At 39.8% G+C, this 19,026-nt stretch overlaps 1 protein-coding gene and 1 long non-coding RNA gene across 3 annotated transcripts in view; one reads left to right on the forward strand and one right to left on the reverse strand.

Moving 5' to 3' along the window:
* Positions 1-1,518: 1,518 nt before the first annotated feature.
* Positions 1,519-9,954, reverse strand: PLAU (plasminogen activator, urokinase). 2 transcript variants are annotated; one of them, XM_030950657.1, is made up of 11 exons: positions 9,921-9,954; positions 8,245-8,355; positions 7,603-7,654; positions 7,333-7,437; positions 6,629-6,794; positions 6,281-6,366; positions 5,972-6,161; positions 5,196-5,350; positions 4,127-4,267; positions 3,397-3,545; positions 1,519-2,591 (listed from the first exon to the last, which is right to left on the reverse strand). In XM_030950657.1, exons 2-11 carry the CDS (start codon positions 8,302-8,304, stop codon positions 2,397-2,399), a joined length of 1,299 nt encoding a protein of 432 aa, XP_030806517.1. In that variant the 5' UTR covers positions 8,305-8,355; positions 9,921-9,954; the 3' UTR covers positions 1,519-2,396. The 2 variants fall into 2 exon arrangements, with proteins under 2 accessions (XP_030806517.1, XP_030806518.1); XM_030950658.1 differs by lacking the exon at positions 9,921-9,954 and having other exon boundaries at positions 8,245-9,656.
* Positions 9,955-11,212: 1,258 nt separating this feature from the next.
* Positions 11,213-19,026, forward strand: part of LOC115904873 — a 50,700-nt gene continuing 42,886 nt past the window's right edge. Inside the window, exons 1-2 of the long non-coding RNA XR_004060823.1 lie at positions 11,213-11,335; positions 18,704-18,819. This is a non-coding gene — a long non-coding RNA (uncharacterized LOC115904873). The remainder of the gene's footprint in view (positions 11,336-18,703; positions 18,820-19,026) is intronic.

Raw genomic sequence — 19,026 nt, forward strand, 5'->3', positions numbered from 1 at the left:
TGGATCAACACCTGCTCACTCTCTGTAACATGGAAAGAGAGTATTTCCTGTGGATTCTGTTGCAGCAAGAGGAAGTTTTGCAAAACTGTGCTCTCATCTTTGCCCTTCATTTTTCCAGGCTCTGATAACTAGCCAGGCAGCTGATACTGTAGCTGTGGGGCCAAAGAACATTGAAGGAGACTATATAAAATGGTATAGCAGCCAGAGCAGAGGTGTATGTATAGTGTATGTTTGTCTAAAATTTAATTTTTGTTGGAATAACTTATCCAATATAAACTAAACAAATAAGATGCACACCCAAACAGCATCTAAATGCTCTCTGCTTTCAAGATCCTGTCTTTATTTATACTTTACCTAGAGTTCCCTAGACTTCAGACTGAAGGACACCTAAATGCAAGTTTGATTTTTCACTCCTTTTTCATTCTTATTTATATACATAATGATGGAAATAAGTTGAAATTTAAATTATATTTCTGCATAGAAAAAGCCTAGAGAAATTGATGATAAATGTGCTGTTCATTGCAATGAAAATCATATGCAATGACCATGAAGGTATTTATATTCACCTGTTGAAGATTCACAGATTTAAGTATTTTGATAAGTATTAAAGCGGAATAGTAAAGTAAAAAATTTGTAGCATGCCAAAAAATATGCTTAAAACCTAGAATATTTTTTGTCTGAAACTGTATTACCATTGCTTACTTTGGGCATGAAGCATTCTCTGCCAACACTGGTCAAGCAGTCCTGGTAGTTGCTGTGAAAAAAAGCAGTGAAGAGGTATTTTTCTTCTCACAGTCTCCAGTCTCCCATCTCTCACATGAAATCTCTAACTCCAGAAACAATGCAATTGTAACCAACTCCCTGCACAAACTTGAATCAGGAGTCCACAAACTTGCCCCAAATAGCTTTACCACAGGCAGTGGTAAACTCCACTAATAAATTTAGTTGCAAATCCCAGCCACAAATTGTATTGCCTAACAGTTTGCAATCCAGCAATGTCAGTAATCATGTCATGTTTCAGCAGTGCTTGGTGTCCCTGTCCACCACTGGGCTGTCAGGGCATTAGTCACAGGACAGTCACACAGAGTTGTCAACTCTCACTCCTGACAGCCCAGAGCCAGGCACAGCTGTGGGAAAAGGGAAGAATTGTCCCACCCCTTTTATAGAGAGGGGACTGAAGTCTAAGGACACATGACAACAATAACAGCACTGCAAAGAGTGGAGATGTCACCTAGTTCAGTCTTAAGGACCAGACTCCATCACCAGTGTGCAAGGTTCATGTACCCAGACTACATGAAGTTACAGCTGTAGTAGCCTTTTCACAGACAGCCATGTGCTTTTTGGAAAAAGAATTTAGCTTATGCATAAATTCTTCACTAATATTTATGTTTTACTAAGGAAGATATCAGTTAGATTAGAACTTAATAATGACAATTCTCCTTTGAGTCAACCTTCTATTTCCCAGAGAGGAGAAACACACATAAGAAGAAAGTTTTTTTAATGATAGTTAACATCCATAATACAAACAATAAATTAAACACAGTAAAAATAATTTAAATAAAGCTTGAGGTTCCAGCCCTCATACAAATAATCCAAATCTACAAAACAAAGGCAAGTTTAAAAATAAACCCAGAATAAGTCTTGGAGGAAAAAAAAAATCACTTCCATATAATATCAGTTAAATGAATGGAAATAAATTTCTGACTTTTGATGCCGGCAGCATTTGACAAATGCCAAGTCCTTAAATCTTCTCCAGGGTGTATAGGTAGATTTAGAGGTTGCATAATCAGACTTTCCAGGGAACACAGACATCTTCACATGTGACCTAGAAGTCCAGCAAGTTTCCCATTTGCCTTCTTGCAGCACAATTCTTAAGTTAAATACATTAAGAGTTTGTAATGCTGACTCAACTACTTTTTTTTCCACCAACTTTTTGATGCCAAGTCTGATCACTCTCTCAGTACTGGTCTTAACAGGCTGGGTTTGTGGGACTTGAGACTTAGTATTATTCAGTACAATGAGGGGAGATTTTAGACTCAGGTCATGTATAAAGTGAATACTTGAGTTAAGTAAGTTGAAACTGTATCAATATTTCCAGAGCAAATGCTGGTTTATAAATGAAGTAGACAGCTAACTTGCTATGCATAGTATCATACATGGGAATACTCATTTAAATGTTAAATATTTTAGCTTCCCACTGAGTGGTTTCCAGGTAATTCAGAGTAGTAAGATAAAATATCAACCCTCTCTCTGCCTCGTGCCTCAGGAACACTGATCTGAGTGACTGACCACACAAGCATTCAAAATGAAAGCCTCTTATGACATTCAGGTCTCCACTGTCCTGGTGTCAGTATAGGCAAAATCTTGTTCATTTCAGTCCAGCTGTCAAAAACAGGTCACTTCGGTTCAGGAAGAAAACGACTCTTGGCAGCTACCCCATTCATGCTGGAGTCAATCCAGTTAAGGTATTGAGTAACTCTGGTGTAAACACCAGGCTTGTTTTCCTTTGCACAGCCATCTCCCCAGCTGACAATGCCATAAACCATCATCCTGCCATTGTGCTCACAGACCATGGGGCCACCAGAATCTCCCTGACAACAGAAAGAGAACATATTAGGTCATCGCAGATGGAGGCTGTGATTGTTTTTCTAAAGTTAAGCAAGCTAGTGAGGACCTATGAGCTAAAGCTTTGATCTTAGAGAACATTGCTTAGATGGAACAGAAGGTTTGGCATCCGCTGTGACTTGAACAGTCTCTTAAGCTGAGGAGGTCTCTAGTTCCCCCTATCCAGGAGAATAGTTACCTTGGAAAACAACCCTCCATCCCCATCCTAAGTTTATAAGCATAGATATTAGACTAGTGATACAAGGTTAAGGCCAACATGCCCTATTCTTCATCACAGAATCAACTGTCTCCCGTCCATAAGGTACTTTTACACTTGAGGATGCTTGGTCTTTTCAGTGGCTCCTCCTTACTCCACAGGGAAATTAATCTAGTTTTGAGGAACCTGGAAGAGCTCGGTGTCCCTTCATCTACCCTTGCAGAGCTATAGGTAATGTACAAGCTGAGATTAGAACAGTTGCTAATATAGCTCTGATGGATATCTATCAGCTATTGCTTGAATAGATTGAAAATAAGGCCTTGAGGAAAAACAGTAGATAAGACACTGCGCTTGTACCTCCAAAGGAAGGCCTGGAGGGGGTAAAACCTAACTCTGGATTCCAACTTTATTCCAGATATTTGGTGACACAACAGGTCAACTCCACTTGACCCAGTAATTTCTAGTTACATTAGAGACTCTAGTGACTAGTAGAGTTACAAAATGCTGACAACTGATCCATATAGTAGTGTACATGCATTTGAAATTATTTAGAAAATAAACCAAACCAAGTTTACCTTGCAGGCATCAATCTGCCATGTGGGATCCCCAGCACAGACCATGTTGTCAGTAACTCTAATATTGTCATAGTATTCATATTTGCATTTTCTCTGTGATATTAAGTTCACAGTGGCTGACATCAGTCTTTGAGCATAGAAGATGTCATCTGCAAAAACAAAAAGTATTTCATTCTTTTCACCCTCCAGAAAACAAAAAGCAGCAAGAAACCCCCCCAACACAATTTCTGCACCTAAATTAACATAACCATTCCAGTTCTCCATTGAGGTTCTTACTTCCACCTTATGCAGTATTGGTTTGCTTTTACTGTTCATAAAAAAGTTTCAAAGAGAAAAACAAATGGTCCAAGTACAAAATATAAAGTTGCGTTTTTAGCAGGAAAGAGTTTAATTATTTTTGATGGAAATTCTGCACAATGGAAATGCAATCCCTTGCTAATCCTCCCACACAACTTTATTTTTTTTTTCTGCTCCTCATCACATAAGGAACGATAAAAATTGTGGTTTATATCTTGCCTTCCATTGTATGGGTGATGAGAGAGAGAAGCATCAGATAGGAAATGCCATAGACAACTAGACAAGATGATAGCAAAGGTCATCTTCAAGAGATGCACATGGAATACATACAATAGAAAGGAATCCTTTTTAATACTACAGATCATGGTGTAAAAATCATCACATTCCCACCATTGTGGAAGACCAATTTCAGGAAGAGAAGTCATTTACTTACAAAAATCTTGTTTTCCATAGCCAGCTATTTCACAGTGTGTGTTCTCTTTTAAGTAAAGGTTCCTCTCTGGCAAGCAGACTGTTCTGACATACTTGGATTCTACTGCACACTGTCCAGAAGTTGTCCTTATCCTTATCAAAGCTATGAACCAAGTCAGAAAAGATACAGTTAGATTTGTAAAGTAAATTTTCCCCCTCAAGTTCTGACAATAGCAGTACTTGGTACAGTTAATGGGAATAGCTGCAATTATATTTAGTTCTGGTTACACACAGCTCCCCTCATTGCTTTTGGAATGACTCATTACTTAATAACAACAACATTAGTTTCCCAACACTAAAATTGACAAATGTTCCAACTTAAACTTGCTTCCTCAAAGGATAGGGGCTGATAGCTGAGGCAAAGGAGTCTTCTGCAAGAGTATCTTTAGATGTTTTAAAAGATCAACTTTCTGACTGGCTGTAGAGGGCAGTACCCACTATCCTGAATGGCTTACAAGGACATTCTTGGATTTTCTTTACTTCAGCAGCAGCAGGAATCTGGAAGGGGTGGTAGAGTTCTAAATGTCAGGTGCAAGGGTAAGATGTCTGGTCTGTTCAAGTTGCAAAAACCCATCTCTGACATGATTGCTTTAGGAACAGGCTTGTGAAACCCAGACTGTCATAAAAGTCTGAATTAATTCAGGAAAACCTTGAGCTAATGAGGTGGCTGATATGGCATTCCCATGCTATATTATGAAACCCACTGTGCATGCATTTTTTCGTCTTTTACTATACATACAGTCTGATCTTTAGACATCTAATAAAATGGCAGAAATGCAATGCTGCTACCAGTGCCTATGGAAAAGCCATGTCTTCCACAGGTCCAGAGACTGATTGCCAGGTAATGCATCTGATACGTACCACAATCAAAACTTAACAAGTGCAAAACCTGTCAGCACAGGCTTAGTTTTCAGACTATTCCTGTTCCCCTTCTTCCCATCTCTGGTTCTACTTCTTTTGGATGCATGCCACAATTATGCAGCCTTCACCTATCCCAGTGTTTTAAAGGCTTATATTAAGACAACACTTACCAATATCATTCTCATTGCCACCTGTGTCATCTGTAAAGTCAGGGTGAGAGATGATCTCATCAACCATGAATACTTGTTCTTTATCATCAGTAACATTCAGTATGGACTTTCCAAGGAAGACTTTGTAGACAGATTTGTTTATTGGTCTTCTTGACCTGAGTGAGAGTAGAGAGATTGATGAGGACTACTGATGTCTGAAAGTAAGGTCAACAGCCGAGATCCTGTCCCAGTTCTCTTTGACATTTATTTTAATGCTGATAAGAAAAAGTAAGCTTTAGTTTGCTTTGAAAGTTGATCCAATATTCTGAAGAAAAGCATCCTAATTTTCCATTTGAGGGGATTAAGGTAAATATTCAGACATTCTGAAACATGCCTAACTAGTTGCTACTAATGAAAGGCATTGGCCATCCTGCAGGATGCCAAAAGGATCAACTTTCCATAGAAAAGTCAACAAAAAGCCGCTATAGATGTATTACACAGCTCATCATCAGTACAACTATTAAGTTTAGGGAAGGGCTGAGGTAAAAATGAAATCCTGGCACCAATATACACTGAATTGTTAAAATTGCATCCCACCCAACTGTCCACATCTTGCTAGTTCATTCTGCTAGATGAGAGCTACCAGAGGCTTAATGTTTCTTTTGCTGCTCTTGTTTTGTTGAATCAAAGGAACATTCTTACTGTGGTGCATTCCAAAGGGCTGCTCAGGGAGCATTGCACCAAGAAATCAGTTGAAGAAAGTGTCAACTAAGAAGGCCATGGAATTGGAAACTTACGGAGTGTGGAAGCAGTGTGCTGCTGTGAGCACCCAGCAAGGGTCGATGAGGCTGCCACCACACAGGAAGTGTTCCATGCCCCTTATGGTTTGGAAGATGCCTGCTATCCAAGGCTGAGACTCAACCTCTGCCTGCTTTCCACCAACAATCTTGAACATCTTGCTGATGCTCCTTTGACCACATGTAGGCCCTGTGAAAAGAAAAATTTCGTTCAGATGTTCTTACAAATAAACTCCAAATTTGTGCTATTAAAAATAAATTTTAAAAAACAAACAAAACCCCAATTGTGTTGAAACTAGTATTACTTACCACACTTCTCTATGTTGCAAGGTGTTTCTTGAATGGCAGATCCCCTTTTGGTGTAACACCAGGGTCTGCTCCTTCCATTTGGGTTTCTAAAAGATAAAAAGAGTGTTCTTTTCATAAAGACCATTTTAAAAAGTCATAGTATTTTAAAATTCCAAGTGTTTTGGAAAAAAAAAATATTTTGTTGTAATATATGCCAGGGAAAAGAATGCTTCCAAAACTCACATTCCAAATATTTTTAGTCAATAATTCAGCTCTGTAATGTTATTTTTTAAAAACATATTTCTCAGTGAAGTATCTCTGGGGCTGTGATAATAAAAGCTATCACAACATGAGTGCTGCTTTTCTTACCTGCAGTAGCTGTGTTTGCCCAGCCCAAGCTGCAAAGCATTCTCTGAGTAAGCGTGGTAACGACCCCTCCTGATTAGTGAGGGCAAGTTCCATGGCAGACATTTGTCTTCTGTTGCCATCCCTCTGTAGTTCTCCCCATTTTCAGTATAGCATGTGCTGTCAGTGTCTGAGAAAATAAATATTTTATTAGCAGCATGCTCTTGTTTATAATTGTTCTGTGACAGATAAGGACAAATCCTTCAAATGAGGAAAAAAGTTCTTGCATTACACTCAAAACCAGATGCAAAATCCAGACTGACTGGATACTTCTTAAATTTGCTCTGATTGGATTTTGAGCATCAAGTATCTCACACTTTAAAGCACGCATATTAATTCTTTAACAGTTTAAGCGAATTTCACAGTCTAATTAAAGTTCTTCTGCTTCTGACCACCCACAAACTAGTTCATTTTTTCCACCCCAATCTAAAAGTAAGGTAGAGGTAAGCAACCTTAGTGAGGAGGCAGGGACAAAGAAATTAGAGATCCTGATTTTGCACCAGCATTTTCTTGCTTCTCCTCATTTAGTCTGTTAGTACAAACGGCTAAAGGCTATCCAGTCATATCTCTGGGTAATGCTTTCACTTGACATTCCATATGAATTCTTTGACTATCTTTCAGACCTTTCCAATCTATTTAGTTAGCATTAAGGAAGACAGATACTCTACCTAGCTCACAGTGAAGCCCAGTGTATCCATCTGGACATACGCAACGACCAATTCCACTAAAGAGGTAATAGGTAATGCACGTTCCTCCATTCAAACAAGGGCATTCTGTAAGTCAAAAACATCACTGATTATAGGCAAAACATTTGAATGTGGAGATGAAATGTAATTGAAAATTAAGTTTTAGGTGTTTCAGTATCATTAAGGGTCTTCTTGTACAAGTACAGGATAATAAGTTCTTTTTAGGTTCAAATAGAACAGGCAGATGCTTACCCTTGTGTTCTGATCTGCGTTTATATTGCTTGTAGTATTTCCAGCTATAAATCTACAGGAAAAGAAAAAAAAGGATTTTAAGGAGGCAGTTCCTTTTATGTGGTTTGATCATCTTTTCCCTACTGCATACCTTAAACAGTTTAGTTTTTTTTTTAGCATGTAGCTATCTGCTGAACCTACTCTGTGGAATCTGGATATGAATGAGAAGTGCAGTTTTAATTAAGCAATACAGAATCGAGAATAAAAACTCATCCCATGTCATGCAAACAAAAACCACAAAAAAAAAACCCCAAAAACCCAGGATCAGAAAAGCCCACTGAGCTGTGCCACCACATCAGGTCAATATTGCAATTATTTATGCTGTAGGAAAATAAGCAGCCCTTAATGGCCATTGTCCCTAAAACAGGGAAGGAAACTTCACCCTCTCCACCAAGCAGTGCAGCAAAGATGCAACATTCATCAATTGCCCCTATCATTTTGCTGACCTTGGTGCTTCACATTTGTGCCAGAGAATGAAAGCCAGAAAATTTATTCAACAATGGATTCTTGTTCTGTCCTTCAAGGTTTTTCCCTCTGCTTTGCAGGCTAAGTATGGGTTTCTCCATGAAATAAGATTAGGCTTTTGATATACTTAAAACTTACAGACTCTAGTCCCGTGACAAGGGCACCCAACGTTACTGTGAGGAAGATGAGTAACTTCATGTTGTTAGTTAACTTCTCCCTTTGTTCTTCTTCTACCTGTATTATTTAATTCTGAAAATAAAAGACGAATTTAGTATAATGCTGTAGCCTGCAGTGCCAGTTTTCTTGCTTCTGCTGTCTTCAGTTGGTTTCAGAATAAATTACAACACAACTGATGAAGAATGAAGCTTTTACTTGCAGCAGGATATCTGCTTATTATTTCCATATATTAAATTAGAGGTTATACTTTGAAGCTTTTTTTGTACAGGCAGCAATAAAACCAGATTTTTTAAAGAGTATAATTGAAGCAGGGAAAGAGAAACTGGAAAAATCCATACTCCATTTTTGCAGTATGGACTAAAAGTTGGAAACTGGCAGATGTATTTAGCTGCTGCCCAACTGTTTGTACCTATTGAACTGATCATTGCTACCTTCAACGAAAGCACTGAGCATACACCTTCGGGGCATGAAAGGGAAAGCTCCGTTTTTCAGTCCCTCTGCAGCTATCTGCTGCATATCGTTGCTGCTCAACACTTAGGTAAACCCGGCCACCCAACCGAGTGCCTCTGATCACTGCTACCTCTTGAAAGTCTGCTGGTGATGTTGCCTCACTTATTTTCAGTGTTAGAGGTTTACAACATAGTCTGTCTCAACTTCTTATATGCAGCTGGATCTTGTACCCAAGCAGGTATAGCAATCTTTCCAATAGCAAATAATTATCATATAATAGCAATGGGGGCACAATAAAGTCTCATATGTCTTTTCCCTCTTTTTAAATTGCAATATAAGTCGTGGGAATATTTTTTTTAAGCTCTGACTCTTTTAGTGCTCTCTCACTTTGAGAAAACTGTAAAACTTGATTTTTAAAAGATTCCATGAGAATCATAGCTATATTTATATTAGCAAAAAAAAGCAAAGCAGTAGAAGAGGATGCACAGAATTGAGCTGTACACTGTACCTGCTTCAGGTTTCTATAGTGGACTGATTCCAGTTTGGTCCTGCAGACTGAATGCCTGCTGACATGCAGATTGCATCTTCTATTTTTACTTTATTTGGAAGAAATGGAGTGCAAGTACTCTATAGCTCATTATTGAACACTCCTAACACATGTTAAATTCACACACACAGTCGTGGACCAAAACACAGGGTATAGAGAAGATCACTAGATTCATTTGGAAAATAGACACAATACAAATGAAAATGCTAATGCAGATGCAACCTTTGCTGGTAAGCAGGTGTCATAATGCAAGAAAGCAAATCATGCTGCAGGTGCTTGGCTGTGCATGCTTTTCAGATTCAGATGAAATTTTAGCAGATATACTTCCCTTAAACATTATTATGACAATTATTTTTAGCATTTTGGCAGCAATGAAAGTAATTTATTCTTTGCGACTCTAATTAGTTTCTCGGGCCCAGCCTCCACAGCATAAACAGCAGTACTGCTGATTCCTTTAAAAATTCTGCTATACTGTGGCAACTAGAACTGACCTTCTCCGCACCTGCGATACTGCATCGCAGTAGCATTTTTCTTTTTTAATTTCAATGCAATTTTAAGAGCAATCGCTTCATCCCGATCGATTTAGACGCGGCGCTGGTGCCTTTAGCTGCCGACTGGGTTGCAAAGGCACGGCACTTACCCGCGGCGGCGGCGGTGCCGGGCTGGCGGAGCGGCGGCGGCTGCCGGGGCGCTGCCCGCTGCGGGCTCTATAAAGGCCGGCCCGGGGCGGGGCCGCCGCCGCCGCTCCGCCCCTCGGCGCTCCAGCGGGCTGCGATCGGGGCTGCGCCGTGACTCAAGGGGGGAATTCTTCATGCTGCTTTTTAGTTTCGGGGAAGGGGAGTACGGTCAGGGCGAGTAAACAACTTTGTACGGGGTAGGATTTCGGGAAGGGGCTCCTTGGCAATTCCTTAGGGACATTTATAAAAACAAAAGAGAAATGTGAGTGAGAGCTGTGAAAGGAATGACATGCCTGGACACTTGACAGAATGATAGCAATGATAACATGTATGTATGTATGCATTAGCAATAAACAGTGAATGACTATGAAGCATGCCTGGAGATACAAGCCAATGTGGTGTATTATTCGTATGGTGCTATCCATAATGAGAGAAGCACAAGTGATTTTTTAACTAATAGAGGATTAAACTCTTTCAGGTGTGGATAAAACACAGCCCGCTGGGAGGGAGTATTGGGTCAGAATGCACTGGAAGCACTGGGTGTGTTTTCAGAGAGCTGTCTTCGGCTGAAACACACAACATCGGGTGAGCAGGGTGCAGTTCTCATGCCAGCTGGAATGTGTTAGGACTCGGGGCTTACAGCAGGTGCTAAACTCATCTCCTCCAAATTACTTACGCTCCCTTGGGCCTGAGCAATCGTGAGAAAGTGGTCATGGTTTTCTTATAATTTCTGCCTCCCAAAGAAGTATTCAAAGCAGCTCATTTCATGAGATGAGGATGGAAATTTGAAGTGACAGATGTCTAAGAATGCAGACCCAGCAGAATAGATAGTCTCTCCTGGCCCAGTTAGATGTGATTTTGTTCACATTATGCTGTGATGTTGTAACAATGCAGTAAACAACAGCAAACCAGTACATAATATTTGTGGGTGTATTCACAGGGTCTAGCTTCAGGTAGTGCAGGTGACTAAGGTGAGGTAGGTGTCCACAGGCTGTGTAGCTGATGAAGAGCAGTTTCTTTAGAGGTCAGGTCAGAGAAGTAGCTGACCTGAAATTCCCTCAAGAGAAATGTTTTCATAACTTGACAATTCAGAGCTTAAGGAGAATACCTTTCTATGTTTGCCGTGTAACAACTGGTGTGACTATGGCTCAGCTTTCTTCTTCCCTCCCCATTTTCTATCTGTGTCAAGTCTGTGGTATAACCATAACTTTATTTAGGTACTGTCTGCTTACATGCTCTGCTCCTTTCTGTTCAGATCTTCAGGCTCACATCAGAACAGATCTCATGTTTGCAGAAAACACATGGAGTTCACTTCACTGAATGGCAGGAACTGAGTCAAGAGAAAGAGCTCAAGCTGGAAGTCTGTAAGTGAACATAGGTAAGGAATAAGCCTTTCTGAATTTCAGGAGAGAAATGTGTCTCACATTCTGTGGTGACTTAGTATATCAATATCACAAGTAATTAGACCCTCTAAGAAACAGGGCAGAAAGTATAGGGCTAGAATCCCCGTGGCACTCTTTATTTCAGAGGAGTGGCTGTCAACTAAACTTATCTTAAGGAATCAATTCTGCAGAGAGGGAAATAATCCAGATTTTAAAAGCAGTCTGGAACATTTACTCAATTAATTTTAATACACCAACCTTACACATAATAAATGAAGAAATAGGTCATAGTTTGATTCAACAGGAAGAGCAGGGAGAAGCCTGGATGCAGGAAGAGAGGGGCTCTTCAGGCCTGGGCAGCACCTCTCCTTCCCCTCCATGCTCCCAAGGAAGAGTCTCTAGGCCTTCCTCAAGCTATCCTTCTGGGAAAAAACCCTAGAGCAACTGTTTCCTCTTTGATGTTTCCTTTTTTTGTTTCCTGAGAAGTGTGATCAGTTATCCTCTCCCTGAATGTTTGACCAAGCTTTGCAGATGCCCCTGTTCCTAATTTTCTCCCTAAAACCTGCAGGTTCATACTTGTTTTCCAGATCCAAGAACCAAAAACTTTTGTTGTCTTCACTCTGACACAAGATACAGCAAAATGCCAATCTCCCTTTTTCTGCCATTTTTCATATTCTCAGATTTTACTGAAATACTGCACTTCTTAAGTACATCTGGAAGGCCCCCGGGAGAAGTGACTTGGGCTGTGGTGTCACTGTCTTTTAATCAGACTGGTGACAGCTATGGATCAGAAATTCTGATGTGTTTGCAGTGCTGCTTTAAAGCTATCCAATTCCTTTGGTCTAAATATTTGTACTACCTAGATAGGTACATGAGTTATAGTTGGCACTGGACTGCACTGAACTGAAAATATGGTTTGGTAGAAAGATATCCAAGCCAGCTGCAAATAAGTTTGTTTTGGTGTTCCAAGTAACCTCACAGCTGCACTGTCTCTATGAGCATTAAATGACTCTTAGGGAAGCAGAGATGCATGAGATAATTTCCAGTGCCTGGATTCACAAAGCTGGCTGATGGCTGGCACAACAAGAGCTGAAGTGAAGTTTCAGGTAAAATAAATCCTTGGAACCTGTAGCATGGCACTTCTGCCATGTCCTCCATCTGACCTCAAAGCTGGACCTGCCAGCACAGATGGGAAATGCACATGCTCAGGGAGTGGGAGGGATGAAACAGGACCGGTTCTGCTACCAAGGGATTTTTGGTAGCTTCAGGGTCAGCATTTGTTCTCCATTGCATGTCTCAAGAGTTTAGAAGGGCCTGGTTACAGGCCATGTCTTCTGTCCAGGACAAGACTGGGATAGGATAGAGGAAAAGCCGGTCTTTATAACTCAAAAGCAAAGTTGTTTGGGAAAAACAGTGAATAAAGTTAAATGCCTACTGCAAGACTCTCAGTGGAAGTGGAACTTACTTGCTCAGTAGATAATGATTATGAGAAGTCATGAGGCTTAAGAGAGAAACACTTGTACAGACTTGTGAACAAGTTTTGTATTTTGAGAGCCACATTGTGCTTTCCACAATTTATTTCCTTTTCCTTTTACATGTCTGTGGTTTCATCACTTCGGTCTCTTACCGAAATTTGGCTGAGGTGTAGGCAGGATGGAAGAAGGAAAGACTTCTAAAGAAAAAGAGGCAATAAAGGAAGTGCTAGAGTGACCTTGTAAAAGGTACTTTACCTGCTTAGTAGGAGTACAGCATCTACATGAGAAAAAAAAACTACTTGCAACATCTCAAGTCATTTGCTCATTTTTTTTAGTTAGGGCTGTTAATAATAGGGCTTTATATATTTCTCTTGTGTGCACCTGGATTATATCACAGAGTAAAGAAAATGTATACACCTATTATGAGCTCCTAATGTGATTTGAGTCTGCAGTCATATAGCACTTCTCTAAAATAGAAGTCAGATGCAGTGGATCTAACCCTGAAGAGCAAGTAGTATCAGAGCCACAGCCAGACAGTTCTTGGGTTACTGTGATTTTGTGTTTTAGTTTTCAGTTCCAAATAAAAATCTTGCTGATTCTTTTAATTTATTGTTGAAGTAACTTGAATGTTTCAGACTAATCGGCCAGCCTGACTTAGCAAATTTAGGAAAGATAACATTCCATTCCAGCTAGATGAGAACACTGACCCTCAGAGAAATACAGGGGTTTTATCTCATGGTGGTGTACTGAAAGAGATTGTGAGGTTTGCATTGTTCTGCAGAAGTTGCTGTGGTGGAGGTATTATTGGTTACAGTGTTCATTTTCACAGCTGATGATAAAATACTAAAACTCAAGAGAAATACCATCCACCATATATTGACTCTGGTGGTCCACCAGTAGACCCCAAAAGGCTAGAACTTTTCAGGGAGTTAAATAACTCTATAAATATTAGTAGCAAGAACTGCTACAGAAGTGCTGTTCTACAAGGAAAACTTAGGCCTGAGGCTTTATACTGCCGGAAGTCTGATGGTCATGTGATATGTGTTCTGGTTTATATCCAGCATAAGTAACGTCAGAATTAGTCCTTTGACTAGTAAAATGTGTGCTTTGCCAATGGGAATTTCAAGTCCTCTCTACTTGTGGTACATTATGAACGGAGAAGTTTAAATTTGCATAAAAGCAGTTATATGTGCTTAAACCTCTGTCATCTCAAATGAAAGAGCAGGGTTAAACCACACAGTGAGTATTTGCTTAGTGATTAAGAATACAAAAGTTAAGAAAACACCTAGAAGTCATGCCAAAAGATTGACGTGACTTGTCATCTCTATAACAATAATGGCTTGTGGTTGTCAGTTTTGTTAAAGAAATTAGTTTGTCATTGAATTAAATAGCCCCAGCTATGGGTATAGCATTTACAGAACATGGCTATATTTACCATTGCTTTGTGTATTGGAGTGTAGCTTCAAACTCGAACTGTGTTTGGTTACAGTCAATTTGGGATTAGGGTAGAAAGGATTTTATGTCAGTCAGAAGGTGTGTCACAAGTTCAAGGGAAATTTTCCAGTATGAAGTTGATTTAGATTATTTTGTCTTCATCTTGAAAATCATGGGTACTTTTACAGTAAAACAATTTGTATTCTCTCTCTGATGTTATCTAAGTTAAATTTTTTAATTGGTTTACTTCTAGCTCTTGAGATAAAAACTGGAATTACTGAATAAACCATTAGATTTTGAAATGTAAACAACTGGATTTCAAATGTTATGTTATCGCTATTCATAAAGTTAAAAATATAAAGCCCACTCTTTAATCTTATTTTCTCAAATTACTGTTTGTATGAGTCCCAGGAATTTCCAGAGTAGCTGATTTTAAGTTGAATGTGATTCATAAAAATTCTTGTACTTTAATGACTCTTGATTACTTGTCAGTTGTTTGTGGTTGGAATCTGAAGCAAGTGGTGATCTCATTTCCTTTAGGTACAATTCAGCTACTCAGGTTTCTTTATTTAATTTTTCTTTCCTTTTCCTTGCTGCCTACTGCTTTTCCTCTTATCTGTGTTATCTGTGTGCGCAGAAGAGCATTCTCACTTGGGGGCCACTGTGCTCTCTGGGATGCCTGTGGGCGCTGCTTGTGGCTTTGCAGGCAGCGGGAGCCGCCAGGCTTTATCTCTGGCCTGAGGCAGTGTCACCTTGGGTGCCTGTGCAATCCTGGCCACCGGCCTCCCGCGTTCATGCCAGGGAGCAGCTGCCACACGAGCGCTCTTCTTGTGTACAATGATTGTTGTTTCAGTGAGCTGTCCGGATACGGGTATTTTTCAGAACAGTGATGATCGCATCACATCTGAGGATTTCTTCATCAGCTTGATGTGCACCTGCTTTTAAACTATGCTTTGTATCTCATTTAGCATTTATGAAAATTCATTGGTTATGAAAATCAGCATTCTCTCTGACAATTTGATCAAATTGCTCATTTGAGGCAGCTAATATCTAAAATTTAAAGATTAGTTGAGCTACAGATCTTGCATCCAGATCATAAATACTTGAAGATCATGTTTGTGTATAAGTCTAGGCCTGTCTTTAGTTGAAATCAAAGTGCTGATAGCACTGGGGAAAACATAAAAAAGATTTCTTAGTCTGAAAGTAGAAGGCAGAAAACAGTTAACAAGGTTTTTAGGGATTCAATTGTGCTTCCTTTGGTGATCTTATATTTTTCAAAGGAATCCTTTTTCTACCCTACCATTTACTGGTCTGGAATAGCACATTGAAATCCAACATTGGAAATTTACAGAAAGAACTGATTTTGGATTATTTCTTCTGCAGTGCGTCAGTCAATCAGATGCACATTCCACACGAAACCCAACAAACTGAAAGCATGCCAGTTAGCATATTTCTGGAGAAAAAAAGATTTGCTAAAATCTTGGGAGAAAGCAGATTCTGAGGATTTACCTCTGTAAGCTGTGTCCCAGTGATGGCATATCCAAGGAAGCAGCATACCCTAAACCCCCTGTGCAGTACAGCCCCGGAGAGAAAACTGGCACTGTTCATCTCTGTGAAAGGCTGCCTGGGAAGATCATTTAGGATTCCACTCCCTCTAAAGCATTAATTATCAAAATAAATACAGGAAGAATAACTCTTATGTCTTGACATTAATGACATTAGTAATGGACTGTTCTGAAGAAGCTCTGGGGGTAAAATGGCAGCTCTGTGAATTTATAGTTGAAGGAAAAGGAAAATGCAAAAAAATGGTAGAGAGCCCATAAAGCAGTACTGCCCAGTGTGTCAGGCAGTCTCTATAGACTTGCACGTGAACAGCTATTGAACAATCCAGGGGATCAGGGGATAAAGAGTTTTAAGGAGAAAAAAGAAGTTGCTTCCTGGGTGCTGTTGAATAACTGCATTCTTCCTGCATAAGCTCATAAAGAAACTGTGCTGAAAAGAAAGGAGAAACAGAATTAACTTGGGTACTCTTGAGTAATAATAGTGTGCTCTAATAATAGCACTTATCTTCCCCCCACCACCACTCCTGTGGATGTTTTGGCTGCATTCTTCCTTTTTTTTTAGTTCACTTCCTGTAACTTATTTCTACTATGGACAATGTACTATTTTCCCTAATCTTTGTTTGCTGATTGTTGTTTCAAGTTTATAAGCTTTAAGTAAATACATCTCTAAAGAAAGTTATGCTTACTCCCCTTATCCTGTCTATAGCAGTTGCAGATTTTATGGGCAAACGAGGTGGACCAAAAAAAAAACCCCAAAAATGAAGTAAAAGAGAGACTGCAGAGCCTTTTCATATATCATAAGCCCAACAGAAAAACAAAACTTTAAAAAATATGTTTTGTTTGCAAAATAGGCCTTTTTTCTTCTTTGTGCAAAGTCTTCCAGGGGGAGGTTCTGGCATAAAGTGACCTATCATCAGTACCAGCAGGAGTATTCTTGCCAGAAAACAGAAACACTTACTTTCTGCCTCTCCCTTCTGTCTCCAGTGCTTTTTCTTGGCCCTACTTATGCCATTCTGTGATTTTGGTTAGAACGGTTGGAAATGACAATGTTTTCTTTCTTCTGAAACATGTGTGTTTTTGATAAAAATTGTCTCAAATTGAGATACAGCAAAGTCTCCATCATGTGGAGTTTTTGGAGTGTGTCTTCACATTGTTCCCCAAGAGGTGTCAGGAGTATGCTCACTTCTTTCTATGGACCAAGCAGTGAGGGAGACCATCATTTACAGGGGAGATGAAGGCAAGGTGGAAAGCACACTCCATGCTAATAAATCTGTGAGGCTCAGCATCTTGGGCTGCAAGCTTATACTGTTGTAGTCATGATCAGAAAGATAGGGAGGGAAGTGGGGAGATGGGGAAAGAGGCAGTGTTAAATGTCACTTTCAGGGAGAAGGGTAAGAAAGTGTCATTGTCAGAAATGGAAGAATACACTGCTGCAAAAGTGGAAAGATGCTTATCCGTGGACATAATATCAGAAAAATTACTATGTGGACAATGTAGGTTGGCCACATGAGTTATTCAGGAGGACTCAGCACCCAAAGAATGAGTGTGAGAGGATAGGCCTAGAGGGCATAGGTCATGAGGCGCTCTGAGAGTGAAAATAAATTATGTATGGTTGACTCAGTGAAAAACAGGCATGAGATACAGGATGACTTGATCAAAGAGATGCCTTTGCTGGAGCTTGTCTGTGTGCAGACAAGAGAAACATAATTGCAATTTTCAAGGCTTCTGTCAAGCAGAAAAGTTACATTGCTTTCAAATGACAGCCAAAGAAAATAGAAGATGGTTGTTTTGGACCCAAAAGGACTAAAAAAGATGGAGCTCTGTCATAACTGAGTAAGATCTTATGAAAGATCTTATAAAAAGGTAATACCAGAGAGATGTTTGCATTTACTCTTTGACAGAGTTTACAGAAAGTTCACAGTAGACATGTAGCATCACCCACATGGAGATGGCAAATTAGTTTGTGTTTCCAAGTGAAAAAAGAAAACCGGAAGAGAGCCATTTCAAAGTAAAAAATGTTGTGTTAGAAGAGTATGGAGAGATTCAGTAAAGAAGAGAACTGTGGAATGTGGCCAGTGATGTGTAAAGGAAGCTTCCCAAGCTCAGAAAAACAAGGACAGAACTCTGCCTCTGAGCAGTGCTGTGAGAATAGTTTTTCCATGTAAAGGACAGAACAAGATTGGAGGAAGCATAAACTGGAGTTGGAGGAGAAACTCCACTGTTAAGTTTGTATTTGGTAAGCTCTAAGGAGATCACCATGTGAAGGAGTTGCAAGTATGCAGTGGGACATAGTTAAGGTAAGATTTACTGTAGGAAAGAACTGGATTTTCCCTCATGGCACCTGGTGATGAACATTCATGTTGCCATCCAATAGGAAAGCTTTTGTAGCCCATGTGAATCCCCCTGAGATAAATGGAAATTTCTAACACAGTCTGTGTAATACAATTCATTATATGGAACTACTTCTATGAATAAGCATTACTCAGTGGGTGTAAGGAATGTCAGGACAAATCCTAGGCTACTGTATTATGCTGTACTGAATATTACTTAAATTCACCTCAAGCTGCACTGCATGTTATTTAAAAGAAAAATAGCTTAGGTAGATGCTCATTTTCTGTTCATTTCAATGGAATAAGTCCAAAATACCTACTAAACCAGAGATGTGAACTCTCTTCTGAAACACATGTGGAGCTCAATTGCTCCATAGCATCTTTATACTGCTCTAACAGGGGTCAGCATTTGGCCTGTAATAACTTGCTACTGTTTTCTTGTATCCACCAAATTATGGAAAAAGCCCACTATAGAACATATGTTCCAGTGGAACAGCTTTTCCTGAAGGCTACTTGGTTATTCAAGTGTCTCTTGGGCCTCAGATCTGTTTCTCTCTCTGCAGGGTCTCATCAGAAGAAGGTGGAGATTGACTCTTGCCCTAGACCGCCCTTTTCACAAAAGCTAGAAATCCATGCCTTAGACTGACAAGAGCCTGGAATCCAAATCTTTCCTTTTAGGGTAAGTGCAAAAAGTGAGTGCTGCTACTGCCTGCTCTTTTGTCAAGCTCCTGCTCAGAGAAGATAACTTCATATGCCTCGAGAAGGTGCAGGCACTGAATGCAATGATTCTACAAATATACCAGAGGACCTGTTTAATGTTTTTAGGGGATGCTCTCATGGGACATAAGGACATCAAATGCCTACTCTAGGCATTCTGAACCAGGTT

This window comes from Camarhynchus parvulus, chromosome 6 (assembly GCF_901933205.1).
Source record: "Camarhynchus parvulus chromosome 6, STF_HiC, whole genome shotgun sequence".
NCBI lineage: Eukaryota > Metazoa > Chordata > Aves > Passeriformes > Thraupidae > Camarhynchus > Camarhynchus parvulus.

Excerpts from the sequence above, each read along its gene's own strand:
- PLAU (XM_030950657.1), bottom strand. The coding sequence starts at position 8,304 with ATGAAGTTACTCATCTTCCTCACAGTAACGTTGGGTGCCCTTGTCACG. Across the intron at positions 6,367-6,628 it reads GGCAAACACAGCTACTGCAG|AAACCCAAATGGAAGGAGCA; the intron begins GTAAGAAAAGCA and ends TTTATCTTTTAG. Across the intron at positions 3,546-4,126 it reads CTATGGAAAACAAGATTTTT|ATGACATCTTCTATGCTCAA; the intron begins GTAAGTAAATGA and ends TTGTTTTTGCAG.